The sequence below is a fragment of the Engraulis encrasicolus genome, chromosome 19 (genome assembly GCF_034702125.1).
Source record: "Engraulis encrasicolus isolate BLACKSEA-1 chromosome 19, IST_EnEncr_1.0, whole genome shotgun sequence".
Lineage (NCBI taxonomy): Eukaryota > Metazoa > Chordata > Actinopteri > Clupeiformes > Engraulidae > Engraulis > Engraulis encrasicolus.
Genome location: NC_085875.1, coordinates 42,789,245 through 42,807,690, shown reverse-complemented (window position 1 = coordinate 42,807,690; position 18,446 = coordinate 42,789,245). Strand labels below are relative to the sequence as shown.

General features: G+C 42.1%; 1 protein-coding gene across 1 annotated transcript; it reads left to right on the top strand.

Moving 5' to 3' along the window:
• The first annotated feature begins 357 nt into the window (after positions 1–357).
• On the top strand, positions 358–18,209 carry qpct (glutaminyl-peptide cyclotransferase). Its single transcript, XM_063184488.1, has 7 exons — positions 358–557; positions 7,105–7,251; positions 7,642–7,923; positions 13,756–13,923; positions 14,762–14,861; positions 15,591–15,707; positions 16,596–18,209. The coding sequence occupies exons 1-7, from the start codon at positions 468–470 to the stop codon at positions 16,739–16,741; spliced, it is 1,050 nt and encodes a 349-aa protein (XP_063040558.1). The 5' UTR covers positions 358–467; the 3' UTR covers positions 16,742–18,209.
• The last annotated feature ends 237 nt before the right edge of the window (positions 18,210–18,446 follow it).

The following is an 18,446-nucleotide window of genomic DNA, read 5'->3' as shown; positions in this document are numbered from 1 at the left end:
TGTGTGTGTGTGTGTGTGTGTGTGTGTGTGTGTGAGAGAGAGAGAGAGAGAGAGAGAGAGAGAGAGAGAGAGAGAGAGAGAGAGAGAGAGAGAGAGAGAGAGAGAGCGATCTTAATTGATGTGTTTCATATTTTGACTTGAATGAAATTGATTCCCATCATAGGCTAGCCTACTTTGGATAGGCTATAGGCCTACTTTTTATTTTTTTAAATGAAAGCCTTGAACAACATTCAAAAAGCAATTACTTAAACTTAAATTACATATGCTATCTCAGGAACACTTCAGATCGTGAGGAGAGACTAGAGGAGGGATGGAGTAGTGACGCACAACTGTGCCGAATAGCGCCGTGGCGAGCGCTCCGGGTCCTCCCTCCTGCGCCTCACATGATCCTTGGCTGAAGCCGTGGCGCTTGCCGTACCGTGGCGCTTACCAGGAATGTAACGCAGAACAAGACATCATTTACAACCATGCATACTTTAGCAGTGTTGTGCGTCTATATTGCCATAGTCGGTCGTGTAAATGGTCAGGATGGTTTAATTCCTTGGACTCAAGAGAAGGTAAGCGCTGCAAGTTTACATTTTGTCTTTTTTAAATAGAAATGCTTAGAAGCGACTGTGCGCATCCGCGTAAAAGCTTGTTGTGAAATGTCTCACCGTTACGTGTTCAGTTTGGCCATTTGAGCTAAGGTTTTTTTTTCTGTGGTATAGGCTATTAGTGATTTTATTTACTGTGCCAAAACTGCCAGTCTGGAGCTCGAGACCTTATACTTGGACTAATTAGAATGTTGCAAATTATTGGTAGGTCTACTCAAACTGTAGAAAGCTTTCTGTCGTGTTTTTATTGTTCATATAGCCCGTTTTTAGATATATTTGGAGAGAGGTATGGTCTGCATTTTAAAGTAGCCTTAGTTCTTCTGTTATTTGGCTAAATGTTCAACCGAAGTAGTCTAATGTTGTCATGCCTGCCACAACCTGTTGAACAGTCTAGTTGGTTGCAATATCACTCTAAGCAAACAAATCATCAGTGTTTGCCAAAGCATTTACTGTTGATATGAAAGAGATTAGATGACCATAGACCCTGCTTATCCAGTAGGCTACCATCAGACCCTTTTGTCTTGTTGCCATGGTAGCACACTCATCATTTGTGAGCCACCATTGGAGATCTCTCTGTAGGGAGGACAGCAAAGGGTTTCTCTGCTCAACCAGTCAGCTCATCTTCAGAGTTGATTATTTTGATACAGTGTGTGATACATGCCATATGAATCATGTCCTGGACATTGTGCAAGTAAAAATTGTGAAATGTTGTGGTTTCTCTTGGGAACACAAGACAGGAACTGTCAGTAGTATAGGCTACAGCATAGGCCTAGTCATTTCCCGTGTTTCGTTTTTGTGTTACTGACACTAACATTTTCTATGGCATAGCCATAGTGCAGATGGACCCACCGACAGGCCCATTCCCTGTTTGCGTAAAAGAGTCAACTATCCAAACAACATTGCTATGACATCACCATGCATCTTAAGTAACAGATTAAGACTTAGGCCTAGTTATTACAGTTGTGGTGGCAATGAGGTTATAACACAGAGGCTGTGCGTAAAGGGGTTAGGGTGGCCAGACATCAGTTTGAAGGCCGGACCATCTGAAATTGCATGAAATTGCATCTAAGAAATACAACATGTTCTGGTGGAAGACCCCCAGATCCCCTGTCCAAAAATATGTCCTCCTTTTTGCTGTCACAGAGATGGTCACTCTAAAAGGGGTAAAAAAAAAAAAAAAAAACCTAATGGTATGCAGGGGTGGAAAGTAACTAATTACATTTACTCAAGTATTGTACTTGAGTAGATTTTATGAGTACTTTGTACTTTTTAAGTAGTTTTTAAAAATAATAGCCTACTTTTACTTGTACTTGAGTACATTTTGACACAAGTAGGCCTACTTTACTCAATTACACTGGAACCTGGCCTGAGTACTGAGTAAAAAATGGACAAATTGTCACGCAAAATAATGCCACAATCTGCCGAAAATGAACGATTATGCAGGATGGCACACAGCATTTCCACTATTGTACTATCTTGTATCAATGTATTGGATGATGGCTTGTGCAAAGCCGGAGATAGAGGTTAAGGAGGACGATATTCAAGAAAAAGAAACATTAAATTATCTAGATGAAAGCTAATTAAAAGTAACTAAGTACTTTTACTCAAATTACATTTTTAAGTGAGATACTTTTTACTTTTACTTGAGTAGATTTTTCGATCGGTGGGCTACTTTTACTTTTACTTGAGTAGGATTTGGGTAAAGTAAAGATACTTGTACTTGAGTACACATTTTCTACTCTTTCCACCTCTGATGGTATGGAATCGTTGTTTGTAGTGTTTACTGCTGGTGGTGACCACTGCCCTCGTTTCAGCCTGAGCCTTCAGCTTATGTAACGTCTCCCCTGGCAGGTGAGTGAGTAATGGGAGGAGAGGGATGCTGAGCCCGGTGAGCTGACCTTTTCAATCCCAACTCCCTCCAGACCAGAGAGGACGTGTTCCCCAATACAGATCGGCCACCAGAACCCTCTATCTGCCATCACACTCTGCATACATTAGCATTCATTCAACCGTAACTCACAAATAGCAAACTGGGCAAACTGCACTGCAAACATATAGGCTACTGCAGTAGCCTTCCTGGCAAGATTAGAGTAACAAGACACAGGGTAGGCCTTTATCAGTGGCTGTGGTCAAATGTATTGACGTAGGAATGAAGAGGTTTAGACGTTCATAGTATAGCCTAGACTGTTGTTGGGAGAAAGCAAAGAATGGGACTAAAGTACAGGAGAAACCTGGGAAAAGCAGAAAGAGAAAACAGGCAGCTGTGACTTACTAAATGGTGTGTGAGACTGGTTACATGAGATGCGTTAGAGAAAAGTGTTATTGACGTAGTGGAAAACGTCAGACAAACACCAAAATCAATGAGACAGAAAGAGTGAACTTTGATACCCAAGAGGAACAAACTGGTGTCGAGTCAATCTATGGTGTGACACCCTCTTTAAACGATTGCTCTGTAATGTAGCTCAATATTGTAACATACAGCAGTTCACATATTACGTTAATTACAGAGATACACTGACAGACTGTGTGGAGCGCATACAATGCACATCTTTTTTAGACATTCAGTGTGTTTCATTTTGTAAGTATGACCTCTAAGTGTAGATGGGGTAGACGGCGTGCATATGCCCTATTTGCCGAAAATACTCAACTACATCATAACAACATTGCTATGACATTACCAAGAGCCTTGAGTAACAGATTAAGACATAGCCATTATAATTTTGGTGACACTAAGGTACTCTGCGCTAAGGGTTTAATTAAAATGGCCATTTACAATGTGGTACCGGAATGTGTGTTTGGCAGTCAATCTCTGAATCTCTGGCAAATAACAGTGGCACAAGCAGCCCTGTGTGTGTGTGTGTGTGTGTGTGTGTGTGTGTGTGTGTGTGTGTGTGTGTGTGTGTGTGTGTGTGTGTGTGTGTGTGTGTGTGTGTGTGTGTGTGTGTGTTCGTGTGTGTGTGTGCGCGCGTCGGTGCGTGCGTGCGTACGTGCGTGCGTGCGTGCGTGCGTGTGTGGTGTGGGTCTAGGTGTGGGTGTGTGGGTGCGTGCGGGCGCATGTGTTGGTGGTACTGTATAAACTGTGTGTATGCAGTATGCAGAGTATTTCACACGATTAACAGTCAAATATGTAACATCTTATGAGTTTTTCACTCAAATAAACCTGCACAGGATTAGTGAAACATTGTGTGGTCTGAGAGTCAGTACAAAAACAAAATGACATCAAGTACAATGTTATTGTGGACAGGCATAATACATCCTAATTTGGTTTCAACGCAATGCATACTTGTGGAGTGGCTGCTGTTGTGTAATTATCTTGGTGCATGTTGTTGTGTACCGCCTCATAGTGTGGTTATGAGTCATTGGAATTAGATTTTATTATTAAACATAAAGCAGTGGACCTCCATCTGAGCTGTGGATGAAAACCAGCGAGGAAGGAATGAATAGGCAGTAATGAAGGATATCTTGAAAACTTGGAATCTTTTGTGGAATTTTTGACCAAAAGGCACCATAAAATAGGCCTATAATTTGACCAGTTAAGACCGTGGGTGGATACTAAATCTCTCACATTTTGTTAGTCTTGTGTGTGTGGGGAGTAGGAGAATGTAGATTTTGACTGTCTTGTTGGAAAATACTAAATGAAAATAATTGTCATCCAGGCATTTGACGATTTGTTGTTTGTTCCATCTCCATATTTTCTATTGTCTGTCTTTGGACCAATTTTGTTGGGGTATCCCTAGTCATACAGTAGGATACAAAATAAGCCATTACATGTCTGTCTGTTTTTTCATCTTGTAAATTTGCAACTTTGTGTGGTACATAAGTTACAGTCTTGTCAACCAGTCAACCAACATAAAACGAGAGAGAGTTTTATAGATTTTTCATTATTTTTTAATAAACTATCCGGACCCCAATGTTCATATTAAATTCATACTAAATTCACTTAATTCAGTAATCCTCTCACCTTGTTTTTGTGCTCTACAGTTATGTAGCTACGCCTCTGCCTCTTTTTTGTATCTATTCTTGTATCTGTTGCTTTATGGGTCATTTCCACTGCACATATTTTCCTGGTACAGCTCAACTCAGCCGCCAACATTTTGCATTTCGACTTGCGCTCAACTCAGCTCAACTCAGCTCTAAAGCCAGCTGGCTGGCTGAAGCGAGCTGAACAGTATGTTGACGACCAGCCCACTGATTGGTCAAGAGGCGTGACCTCACCCCCATGTCTTCACGCCGGGACTTTAAAAAGGCACCATAACAAATTACGGATGTAGGCAGAAAGTGTAAAACTATTGCAGTTGCGAGTTGCTTTCTCCGACAAAGTATAGTCTTGTCGTTTTGTCCACATTCCTATTTCCACTTCTTTTGTATTATTATATCTGTTATTAAAATATAAATCAGCTCTACTGGTGAGTCTCCATGGACATATATTTGATAAGTTAGCCTATTTAATAGGCTAACCAACTTTGATGCTGAAATGTTTATTTAGAAAATAGTGATTCATAAATTAATAAAATTGTGGAGATAATAAAATAATAAAAGTGGAGTTTCTGCCCGAGAGTGACATGTAGCCTGCTATGTTTTATCTTAATGTTTGAAATCTTCTTTGGCTTTTAAATACCTTTAAAGGCTCTTTGTATTTGTAAAGCACATTGAGTTGCACATGTGTATGAAATGCGCTATATAAATAAAGTTGACTTGACTTGACTATGTTCCCCAACATTGTTAATCATCATTGTCAAGGAAAGCACAAGAATAGCACATTGCACCTGAATTTTGTAGACTATTCTTTATTTTCTCTTTGTTATATTTTCTGTTTTCTTTTTTTAACTGAAGTTTTACGCCATGTAAGAAAGTGATGATAGTGAGTATAAAATATTCTAACTTATAACTTTCTTGCCAGCAACAAGTTGCCCCATTCCAATCAGTCTGTTAATCAGCGACTCCCCTCACCTGAGTACTATGGGCTGATATGCCATGATTCAATTAATGCCTGCACTTGCCAAGTGCCTGATTACTGCAGTCACATGGTACTCTGGTGGGGGAGCAGTACCACAGGCAGGGTACTTCAGAGACGGTGGGGGATGGGGAGGGGACCAGTACCACAGTCAGGGTACCTCAGTGATGGTGTCAGGAAGATGAGGGGGCAGGACAGTAACAAGTATAGTCATGGAGGAGGATGGGTGAGAGCACTGTTGTTTTTGTAGATGTTAACATTCTTGACCATAGAGCCAAATACATTGTCACTGTACAACCAAAGCCGCAGATTTTTCACTGTACATTTGACATGGTTTTTTACAGTGTAGCTCACTATCTACAGGTATACCCTCGTAGACAAAAATATGCCATGTGATTGTGCGAAGTCCACAATGCTGGTCAAACGAATGAAATCCCAATAATTCTATTTAATATTAATCAAAGTTGTGCAGTGGGTTGTGGCAGTTAGGCTGTAAGCGAACCATTGAAATATACAAGGGGGTGCACAGGAAAACAAAGCTTAAGAAAAGCAGCTGAGCTGGATATCCTCAACAGTAACCCATGCCAGTGAGGGTACATTTCAACCTTGAATATCATGTGTTCATCATTGGCTCACTTTATCTGCAGAAGTGCATGTGGAAACTAAAATAGAACAAGGAAAACTGAAAAAAATGCTCTGCAAATGTTTTTGCTGGTGTAGACACTTTTTAGCTTTCCATAATGTCAGATGGTCCCTTAGGTGCAGCCTTAGGTGCCACCTTCTTGGGGGCTGCACGTTTTCGAATGGAAAAGCAAGCCATTCTGATTTGACAGCCCTGCTCAGCTCAACACAGCGCAACACAGCACAGCACAGCACAGCCGGGTTTAGGTGGAAAACTGGTATTACTGTAGCCTACCCTCTTTGTGCAGATGGGCCCATCAGACTTTTACTGTGAAAAAGCTCAACTACAGTACATCATCATAACAGCATTGCTATGACAGTACTGGTAGTCTTAATAAACAGATTAAAACTTGTTCATAATAATTGTGATGATAGTGAGGTTATAACCAGGGGTGAAAGTAGTTTTCATTTCTTACTGGTGCTACCTTGACCCACAAATAAACAAACAAACAAAAATAAATACTGTATGTGCCCTAGTGATCTATATCACTGCATGACTATTTCGAGTGCCTCTTCACAGGAGGACACTTGTCTCAAATGGCATAGTGTGGTTGTATGTGTTTTCTCCTTAAATAGCAGATCTTACTTTTTTCAAATGTGTGTTTTTAGGCAGCATTAAACCTGTTTTCTTACCAGTGATGTATAAACTGGTAACATCACACCAGCTGTAAAACCAGGTTACAGCACACCAGCTGTAAATTTTATTCCAGTGCTACACACCTGTGCACACCCGGCTACTTTCACCTTGTTGCATGTTGCAATAAACCCTTAATAATAACAGTTATACACTTTTTCGTAACCATCCTTTTTCAGCACCTTTCAGAACACCTTGTCTCTTACTGTGTATATATATTGTATGCTGTGTCCTGTATGTAGCTGAGCCACAAGGCCACCACCCTGAGCGACGAGGATGTGCGGAAGGTGCTGGTCCACACGGACCTGGCCCGCATGTGGAAGACGGACCTCAAGCCCCTCCTGGTCACCCGCTACCCCGGCTCAGCTGGCAGCCTGGCCGTGCAGCAGGTGAGTCACCTGGGGTCAGACTCAGGGCAGACGGTGACAGAGGTGTTGTTTACCTGTGGAATCAGACTCACAGCAGGTGTTGTTTGGGAGTGTTGACACATGCGGTGCTTAGCAGCCCTATACTAGCTGGCTCAAAGAAATACCCACCCCCAAGACATCAGATTGTCAACAGTAGACTGCTGCAGTAGGTTTGTTGGGTTTCTGATCTACAGTAGGCCTATATGTTAAGGAATAAGATGTCTCACGATGTTAAGGAATAAATTGATTCTTATTTCATCATAATTTTAATCTGGATGAGGATTATAGATTAGAATATCAAGAGCACATTTTTTTACATAATCAATCTACACCAGTTTCTAAATACCCCAATTTCCTTGTGTCTGTGTGCAGCACATCAAATCCACCCTGAGCGGTCTGACAGCGGGCTGGGATGTGAGCGAGGACTCCTTCAAAGCCCAGACGCCTTACGGCCAGATGCCCTTCACCAACATCATGGCCACCCTCAACCCCTCCGCCAAGCGCCGCCTGGTGCTGGCGTGCCACTTTGACTCCAAGTACTACCCTCCGCAGTGGCACGGCATGGAGTTCCAGGGTGCCACCGACTCAGCCGTGCCCTGTGCCATGATGCTGGAGCTGGCCCGGGCCCTGGATGAAGAGCTCAAGACACTGAAGGTGAGTGCTGTGGAAAGGGAAAGCGGGAGTCACTATGTTTCATACCATGTATTCTAAATGCATGTTTTGTGAAAAACGAAAGTTCGGGAGAAGCGTAATGAAATTTGGCATATTCTCAGCTCAACTGTCAATCGTCTGAATTCAGCGTGAAAATATAGCCACCCCTTATTAACCAACTGCATCTCATTCTTGCACTGAAATTTGGAACACCCGTTAATTAACTATACAGCATTTATTCTCTGCTCACCCGTCTCCAGTCAGAAATGTTCTTTCTCGCTCGCACCCACCACCTCCCCATTCGCCTCCCTTCTGTACCTTTTTGTTACATTCATCAGACGTCTTGCCATATCCTCTCCAGTTCACTTTGCTCCATTGCTCTCTGACCATCATCGGTCGGGGGGTGTTCGCTCAGACCTCGCACATATCTGCGGGCGCAGATTCTGCCCGAGCTCTCAGTGCCCCCCCGTACTCCCAAGCTCGAGAATGTTTGTTTACTGCATAGACATGTCTTGCCCGTGGCAGTACTTCAGCACCACGGCCAGCAATTTTGCGCTATACGCCGCGTAATCTATCTCAGCATCTCGAGTGCAGTGGTCCACGTGGAGTGGACCCCTTTGATGATCGGTCCACCGAATGAAGCACTTTGATGATTGGTCCACCGCATGGAAAGCCGCTCTCCTGTGAGAGCCGGACGATCGCGAGAAGTCCGTTCTCCAGCGAGAACGAAGATGTATGCATACATGCTTAATCCAAATTTCAGATAGCAAACTAATGAATATTATTTTATTACTTTTTTGGTGGGGGGGTTTGGGGGTTATACCTTTATTTGATAGGACAGTTTCAGATGGTGACAGGAAGTAAATGTGAGAGAGAGATGGGGGAGTATTGGGAAATGACCTCGGACCAGAATAGAAACCGGCTCCCCGGTGTGACAGTGCAGTGCCCTACCGTTTGAGCTATGGCAGGGCCTCGTACCACGCTTTCGAGAAATGCACCCCTTGTATTGCACTGCATCGCACAGTGGAGCTGGCTGTGTTGCATTGAGAAGGTTTGGCATACCAATACATTGTGAGGCATCAAGACAAAATGAAAGAGAAGTATTTCACTAAGCTGAAGCATGTATAGTATAAAAAGGTTTTTATTAATGCAAAGTTGCGAGTACACAAAATATTCAAGGCCATTGTTTTCTTAATCTTACATTACTTTGTATTTGTGGGAAAGTGCATTCACTTTTCCTTTGGCTAAACATACTTTTGGAATATTTTGATATGTATTTGCATAAAACCTTTAGAGTGTTATGCATGGCAGCTACATATAAGGCCTTATTCAGACTGTGAGCAACAACAGCAGGCATATCTCGTTCGCTGCACATTATTGGGGAAAGTCTGAATCAATGTGTATGAATACACATTTGTTGCATAGCAGCCACAGTCGCTGTTAAATCCCAATTGGAACTTAAATGCAATTAGGCCTACATAAAGCTTCAAAATCAAAATTTAAGATTGTACCTATAAAGTAATTGTGGTCAATGGGAACAGACTTTTAGGATAATAAAACAATAATACTTATGGGAAAATGGAATAAACTACTGCTCACTGGTTTAGATGTGCTGTATGTTTTGGTGATTTGTCCTTTTTCCCCCATGGATTACTTCCGACTACATGAGACTAGCACCTGGTTGGGCATAGGCACTTTATTCCTTTTCAAAAATACTGTATTTGTGTTCATGCAATCTTTCATGGATATTCTCAGAGGAAATACTCAATGAAAGGAATCAAAGGAAGGCACTCAGCCTTTCACATGTCTGTGGCTTGGCCTCATCCATGAGAATATCAAACAACCCCAGTCCCACTCATATTTAAGCAATATGACACGAGTGGGTGGCGTGATGGTAACAGACATCGCCCCGGGTGTGGTTCGGTCGTAGACACAAAGCCGAAGGCTGTTCTATTAATGACAAGAGCAATTCGAGGGCTTAGGGCCAGAGGGGCGTAAGTGGCATTTTTGACAAAAATGAGTTCTATATATTAAATGAAAGGTCTTGATGAGCTCTATCTAACTGTACCAAAAATATCATATCAGAACTCAACCTATATTGAATAAAACAACAAAACATTAAATATATAACACAGAAGTGGCCATCGGTGTTGGAGGCAAAAGGGCGTATCTCCATTCACTCCTATGGCTTAGATAGGCTCAGAAGGCCTATGCTTAAGTGAAGTGCATACAAACTACAGCTCCAGGCCACTTTATTAGAATAGCATGAAAAAGTTGATTTATTTCCATAATTCCATCAATAATGTTAAACTGTCATGGATTATAGATTCATGGCCCAGTTTTTTAACTATTCCAATCATTAAATTGTTTATTTTTACACATCTTGTTCTTCCAGCTCAAAAAAAACCATGAATTGGGGAATTCACATCATTAGAATATTGTAATAAAATCACAATTTTCTTCATCAAAATTTGTTTCACATCAGTGCACATCAAATCAGTTGAAATTCGGTACTTTCTACACAACATGCAATGTTCAATACTTGGTTAGGACTCTCTCTGTCTTAATATTATTAATAATAACGGCCATGATGCGTTTAACATTGAAGTCAATGGCAGAAACAGTGCATGGGAGTAATGGAAGGCCAGATATCCTTGATGCTTTGCCGTCAGCTGTTTTTGTATAGCTGACCTGGTGTCCCACACTTCACTCTTCAATATACCCTGTAGATTTCCATGCCACTTTTTGTCGCTAACTCACCGGTTTAATTCTAAATCACCAGAAATGAAACCCCATTGAAAATGAATGGGATTTTATTTCTGGTGAGTTACAATTAAACTGGTGAGTTAACACCAAAACGTAGCATGGGTATCTACGGGTATATTGAAGAGTGAAGTGTGGGACACCAGGTCAACAAACAAGAACAGCTGACGGTAAAGCATCAAGGATATCTGGCCTTCCATTACTCCCATGCACTGTTTCTGCCATTGACTTCAATGTTAAACGCATCATGGCCGTTATTATTAATAATATTAAGACAGAGAGAGTCCTAACCAAGTATTGAACATTGCATGTTATGTAGAAAGTACCAAATTTCAACTGATTTGATGTGCACTGATGTGAAACAAATTTTGATGAAGAAAATTGTGATTTTATTACAATATTCTAATAATGCGAATTTCCCAATTCATGGGTTTTTTGAGCTGGAAGGCCAAATTATGTAAAAAGAAAAACTTGAATGATTGGAATAGTTAAACAACTGGGCCATGCATCTACAATCCATGACAGTTTAACATTATTGATGGAATTATGGAAATAAATAAACTTTTTCATGCTATTCTAATAAAGTGGCCTGGAGCTGTATATAATTGAAATTGAACTGCTTGTAAGTACAGTAAATGTTACACTGTTCAAGTGTTTGAAATTAAAAACATGCATATGAAGTAATTAATGAGATTGGAGCACTAAATGGATGCGAAAACAGGGGTGAACATTGAATTGTGTACTTGTATAGGATGGAAATGGCCAGAGTACATTACATTTACACTAAATTGAGAAGTGGAGGTACTGACACATCAGAATGTCTTTGTTGTATACAGTATTTGAAATAAAAGGAAGAAATCATGACTTATTCATCACATTGTTTTTAACCAAGAATGAGCAGATACGTCCTTTTTCCTCTCTAAACACTTGAAATGTTTGGTATTCATCACATTGTTTTTAACCAAGAATGAGGAGATACGTCCTTTTTCCTCTCTAAATATCTGAAATGTTTGGTGCCCAAAAGGCGTATCGTGCATATTTGGCTATATTTTTCAGTATTTTTAGCCATTTTCAAGATTTTACAATATGTTCAGTATGTCAGTATGACATCATATTGTTGATTAATGACTGCCTCATTTAAGTATGTTCATGGCTATGATGTTGTGGTTAAAAGTAAATAAATACAGTTGATTAAAGAGTGGTCAAAATTTTGTTTTGGCTCTCCTGTAAAGTTGGTCAAATGCCAGTGCTAGATGCACATGATGGTGTATGTGGCACCACACGCATGTGACACAAAACACTTTGGGCGGATGGACAGACAGACAGACAGACAGACAGACAGACAGACAGACAGACAGACAGACAGACAGGCATGTTGTATGAATAATTTTCATATTTGGCACAATGGATTCAATAATCGTATACAAACATCCACCTCCTTGAGTATTACGACTAGGTGTCCGCCATCAAAATGTGTTGTGGTAGTAGCTGGTATGACACTAGTAATTTAGTCAGTGAAGGCTTGCCAGTATTTTGATGCTGGCGTATCATCTTTAATGAGGTATGTGTCATTCATTTCCTATCCTCCAGTGGATTGTTTGTTGTCCTGCCAAGTTGGCATTAGAACTCATATACTTTTATGAATGGACCACCATTGGACCTTAATATTAAATATGGAAACAGGAGGGAATTTATTGTGCTTATTTTTAATCTAGAGCTGTTTACATTTACTCAGCAGCACATGCATGCAATGCAATAGGTTCAGCCTTGAACCAACCTCATTCGTGCATCGAGACATTTACAGTGTGTACTCTTGAATGCAGAATGTTCAGGGCATAGCTCTAGTTCTGTAGTCATGCAAGTGGTGTATTGAGTGCTGAAAACAATGCCAAGGCCGTGGGTTGTGCGCTAGTGTGAGGCTATAATTACAACCCTGGCTGCTACCTGGAGCAGTGGTTCTCAAAGTGGAGCCAGGGGTTACCTAAGGCCGTGGTTTTCGAAGTGGGGGTCAGGGACCCCTGGGGGGCATGAGGGGGTTCTATGGTGGCCTTGCCATGGTTAAGTGTGGGAACCGCTGACCCGATGGGGTCTGTGAAAAAAGTCTGTTACCATGCAGTATACGAACTTGCTACTGTACAGCAACTGTTCCTCATAGCCCCCACTTTTGGATTGACATGACTATTTAAAACATATTTTTAATTTATGAGGTGGTCCTTTCAAATGATCTGTGATTATGAGGGGGTCCTTGGCAAATGTTCTGCTTCATCAGGTGACCCCAGTCCAATACAGACTGAGAATCCCTTACCTTGAGCTAGCCTTATGCATGGTGCATGTTTCATTCAGCCAGGATAACCCAGAGCAAGGTCTGCATGTGAAGTGTAGCCTCCAGAGAACTGCTTGGTAGTTCAATTTGAAATGCACTCAATGACTCCACTGACATACTGTCCTCTCGGGGCAGGGGGAATGACTGTCAGTGGTAACCTCCGAGGCCAGAGTCAGACTGGAGGGCAGTAGGTCTGACAAGCCTGTCAGTAGCACCCTCTCCCTCACTTATGCAATGCAAGCAAGCAAGAGATATGAACTGGGTTGGAGGGCAAGGGAATTGCAGTTGCCCATTTTGCAATCTTGCAAACAAAGTTATTCTGTTGGTTTGGGAATGTGGTCAGTGGTTTATTTTAACCAGCAGAGGGCAGAGTTGTATAATTTGTAACTGCTGCTTGCTTGGGTGCTTATTGAAGGCAGAGGTGACTGTCAAATGATAAATTGGGTAGGATTTATTTACTGTAAGACAAAAAGTAAAATATGGTAAAATTCAATTAAAGCAATGTTTTGCTGAGCAAGTGATGCCATATTTCTGCTCTTTGAGGTAACAAACACTGGAAGTAACTCCTCATCTCAGGCATTCTGGCTGTTTTGAATCATACACGATGAACATTGGGGCTTCATTTCGGCGAGAACATTACACTGTTTCAGCACTGATATCATACATATTGCTGGTACATATTCCACATACTGTCATTTTGTTGTGTTTGTGTAATCTTCATCACATGCTGTTTCTCTCGATCTCCTCAGGCCTCCAATCCAGACCTGACCCTGCAGCTGCTCTTCTTTGACGGCGAGGAGGCCATGTACCAGTGGAGCGACACAGACTCCCTCTACGGCTCTCGCCACCTGGCCCAGAAGATGCAGGAAACCGCCCACCCCAACGCAGACTCCGAGTCCAACCAGCTACACGCCATTGTACGACTTACGTTATTATTGTTGTTGTTGTTGTTGCCGTTGTCATGGTCGTCACCATCATCTTCTTTCTATTATTATTATTTGTCATTATTGTCATTATTAGGTATTGTTGTGTCCTTGTCAGACAAAAGCATGTATAAGAAATAAGATAAGTGTGTGTGTGTGTGTGTGTGTGTGTGTGTGTGTGTGTGTGTGTGTGTGTGTGTGTGTGTGTGTGTGTGTGTGTGTGTGTGTGTGTGTGTGTGTGTGTGTGTGTGTGTGTGTGTGTTCTCTTTTGGTCATTTCACTCAATATCTCACCAAGGTTTGAAGTTCTATTTGAGGTATTGCAATCCACTAAAATTCATTCACTGTAATTTGCCTCTTGTGCTGTGAAAAGTCACAAATTGCACGTTTTAGAAGCGAGAACACATTATGTTCAAGCCAGCTATCAAGGCTCTCATTGCATGACCTCTCTATGTGTAAGAGGTCAAGGCCACCCCTGAGGCGTAACATGATGTTAGCCTCCCACATCAAAGGGCTCAGGGGAAGTAGAGGCTCTGTGGGCTTATCTCCACTGGCTTTGAGCTAGGGCTTTCCCAGCCACTTCTGATGAATGACTGACATTTCTTCTGGACTCTCTACTACTCTGTTGCTCTCTTACTGTATTAAGAAGTATCTTCTTTTGGCTCAGTTTTCTGTTTTCTTCTCATCTCTTTTGTCTTGTCTTGTCTTGTCTTGTCTTGTCTTGTCTTGTCTTGTCTTGTCTTGTCTTCTCTTCTCTTCTCTTCTCTTCTCTTCTCTTCTCTTCTCTTCTCTTCTCTTCTGTTTGTCACCTTGTCTCTTCTCTTTCTTTTCAGGATTTGTTTGTATTGCTGGATCTGATTGGGGGCCCGTCTCCACGCTTTGGAAACCAGTTCCCTAACACTGCTAGATGGCTCTCCAGGCTTCAGAACATTGGTGAGCTCTCTCTGTCTCTCTGTCTCCCTCTCTCTCTCTCTCTCTCTCTCTCTCTCTCTCTCTCTCTCTCTCTCTCTCTCTCTCTCTCTCTCGCTCTCGCTCTCTCTCGCTCTCTCTCTCTCTGGTCCTCACCATCATCTCTGGTCCCTTTGTTTTTCTTATTCCTTATCTTTGTCTGTGCTCAATGTGTGCTCAATATCTTGGCCTGTCAATCACCCAACAGGCCAGTGTTCTGGTAACTCAGTAAAGAAGCCAACAACCACCCAAAGTATAGTGCATTCTCAGGACATAGGACACACTCAGGACATTTTTCTTTTCTTTAACCCCTTAAGACGCGGCTTTATGAATTTGTTGTTACCAGTATGGTAATGACCAAGTCGTGGTGCATTACTAAAGGGCCTGTGTTGTGTCATAGTATTGTAGTGCTATGATAGTTACATTTCAATGACTATTACAGCGTGCCACTGGAGGTACGGCGCGCATTAAGGGGCTACTTTTCATTATTTTCTTTTATTTCTTGAAGGATTACTTTGCATGGTATATCATGCCAAGCCATAGCCAGCATCCTTGTCTTTCACCATTAAAAGCAAATGCATACACTCAGTAAAAATGTTCAACTAGTTCAACACTCAGATAGTACTCTGGGACCAAGCACAATCTAGTAGTTGTTAAATTGAATCTCTACGTGTTAAATTGAGTCTTTACGTCTTGTATCTTGTCGTCCTCCAGAGCGGCGTCTTCAAAAGCTGGGTGAGCTGGAGGATCACCCAAATGAAGTCCAATATTTCTGGCCCGGACTGCCTGTGGGACCTATTCAGGACGACCACATCCCGTTTTTGCAGAGGGGTAAGACACACACACTGTCTCACACATCGTTTGAACTCTGATCTTTGAAATGATACATTTTGCTGACAGTGCCCCTCTAAATTGGACTGTGTTCACAAATCTCATACTATTTTTTACAGTGCTTTTATTAAAGGGACACTCCACCCATTTGCATTAGGCTTTCCATTGCTAGACACCCAGTCATACTTTTGAATGGTCATGCAACACTCTCTCAATTCCCCCTGAGACAGGAGAAATCCGTATTCACCTCTTAACACTTCCTCCTACAATGATCGTCATAAAAATCGTCATTTTGCATCATTGTAGGAGGATGTGTAAGAGAGGTGGATTTCTGTTGAGACTACAAGCCTTTTTCCCAGCCTTTAAACCCCGACCATAGGGGGTTGGACCTAATGCGCTAACAGACCTATCACAGATCACTGACACTGAAAATCACTGGCATCACTGGCATTGAGGCTCCAGTAAGTCACTGGCAGAGCTGCCTGGGTGTGGCCTGTGGAAGTTGAGCATTGCAATGCATTATGGGGATTGTTGTCACAAATCCACAAGCACTAAAAAGTCATTTTCTGCCTTTTCTCGGCCAACGAGGCACCAAATTAGAAATGTATGCTACTATTCCACTACGTATGACCCACTTTCAATACATATTCATGTCTCCACCGGTGGAATGCCCCTTTAAGCGGGCTTGCAGAGCAAATCCTCATTTGTCCAGCACTTTGCAATTCACTGTGGGCTCTGTGAGCCAGCTGTGATGTGTGAGAACCATCCCTGGACAAGACCAACTTTTCCAATGTGCTGTAATGCGAGATAACTGTGGAAAAGTCCACCTCTTCAGCAGCTACAGCTGTTTACTGTAATGATTTCTTCCTTCCTCCATGTTTCTCCCAGGTGTGCGGATCCTTCATCTCATTCCCTCCCCCTTCCCATCGGTCTGGCACACGTTCGACGACAACGAGCAGAACCTGGACCGCAACACAATCCAGAACCTGAACAAGATACTGCAGATCTTTGTTCTGGAGTACCTCAATATGTGAAGCACAACGCCTACCTACAGTATATCCTGAGGTTCCCCGGCCTCCCAGATGTGTCAATCCCGATTTCGGAAAGTTAAAAAAAAACCTTGATCCAAGAGGTGAAGAAGACCACACAGTCTTGACGCTGATGCCAGATTATTTAATGAAACGACCTGTCAGTCCAGAGCCTTTTTCAAATTTTGACATATCATAATAGCACCTTAAACCATGGCTTCTTCAATTTGATCCAATAATGTTTTTACCTGCTGATTAACCAGCTAAGTAAATAGGTGATCAGACTGGTTTTTAAGCGTATTAGTAAAATGGCATGTTATACACATGCAGAAGGTCCACAGCCATTTCAACCTCCTGAAATCGACATTGACACCTCTGCGTTTGCGCCTTTTGTATTCCAGACTCGTTGTATAGTCCTCTAGAAATGCTCCATCCTGGCTTTTGGTGTCTTGGGTCTGTGTACAGAATAAGAAATCTGGGCCTCACAGCTCTAAGCTCCCACCCTCTCTCCGTCCACCCATCCATCCCTCCATCCATCCCTCCCAGGAGCCAAATCCAAATACAGGGTGCCTGCCTATGGTACACAGGGTCCTCTCTGTTGCTTACTTGCTTTCTCCAACAGTGCTGTCTTTATAGCCTTCTCATCTCATCTCGACTCTCGGGGGCCGCCCGCCACAGAGCCACCTTTGTGCTTATGCTAACCCGCATCCCCCCCGGGAGTCAGCAGGGGCACCGTGAAGTGAAGTGAAGTGAAGACCTGAGACGTTTTAGAGCAGCTTGTTGTCCATGTCATGAGAAAAGTCTTGTGTTTTATTATGGTACTTGGACTTGACTGTGAGGCCAGCTATAGCACTGTACGTTACTGTAAAAATCACGATGAGGAAGAGAATGATGATTATTGGTTATTGATTGATTATGGAAAATAGAATATGAATGTGTAGTTGTCGGTTAGGCCTACCCACTGAAAGTGTTTATGTATGTTCACCTGCGATAACCTTGCTACTTCAACATAAACTTTACTTTATAGGCTATAATGTTTTATGACTATAGCAGCAGCTCATGACACTCTTAGCTGAGTCGGTGGAAAACTGAACTTGAACGTAAACTTGTCATGCATGGAGATACCGTATAGGCCTATAGGCTACCTGGTGTCAAATCTATAGGCGAATGTTCAGAGGCTAAAAGTAGCCAAAGGTAGTGTGAGGAATGGATTTACCTTTGTTAACATTTGCCATATTGTATTTTTCTAGTAATGTGATACATGTACACATTGTGTTTGCTAGTACTTAGCGATCACACACCTGTTTATGCTCACTTGACTGTGTAGCCATTGAAAACATGTATATTCAGGAAGTATATATTTTTATCAACCCTTCCTGTGCGGGGACCACAAATGGCATTCCACATTTACGTCATTTTCTTCCAAATATGTACTGTACATTAGCCAAAATAAATAACTCAGAGACTGATAAAAGGAAATGTCTTGTGTGTTGTATCTTTTTGAGGGGAATCTTGTGTTGTTATGGGGGGGTCACTTGGAGTGGCAGGCAAAGATGACGACGGACATTGTTTGGTGCGCTGCTCTTTTTGTGTAGTGCGGCACTATTGAAACACACAGTTTGAAAACAGGAAACAGTGAGCACTCTGATATTCTCTCTCAATCGCGGTGTGGCGCTCTGTTTAGCACAGTGGTTCTCAACCTTTGAAGAAA

What these genes read in the sequence shown, in the direction of transcription:
- qpct (XM_063184488.1), top strand. Translation starts at nt 468, where the DNA reads ATGCATACTTTAGCAGTGTTGTGCGTCTATATTGCCATAGTCGGTCGT. An exon ending in CTCCAGGCTTCAGAACATTG is followed by an intron (nt 14,862 to 15,590) that starts GTGAGCTCTCTC and finishes GTCGTCCTCCAG; the next exon opens with AGCGGCGTCTTCAAAAGCTG. An exon ending in CATCCCGTTTTTGCAGAGGG is followed by an intron (nt 15,708 to 16,595) that starts GTAAGACACACA and finishes TGTTTCTCCCAG; the next exon opens with GTGTGCGGATCCTTCATCTC.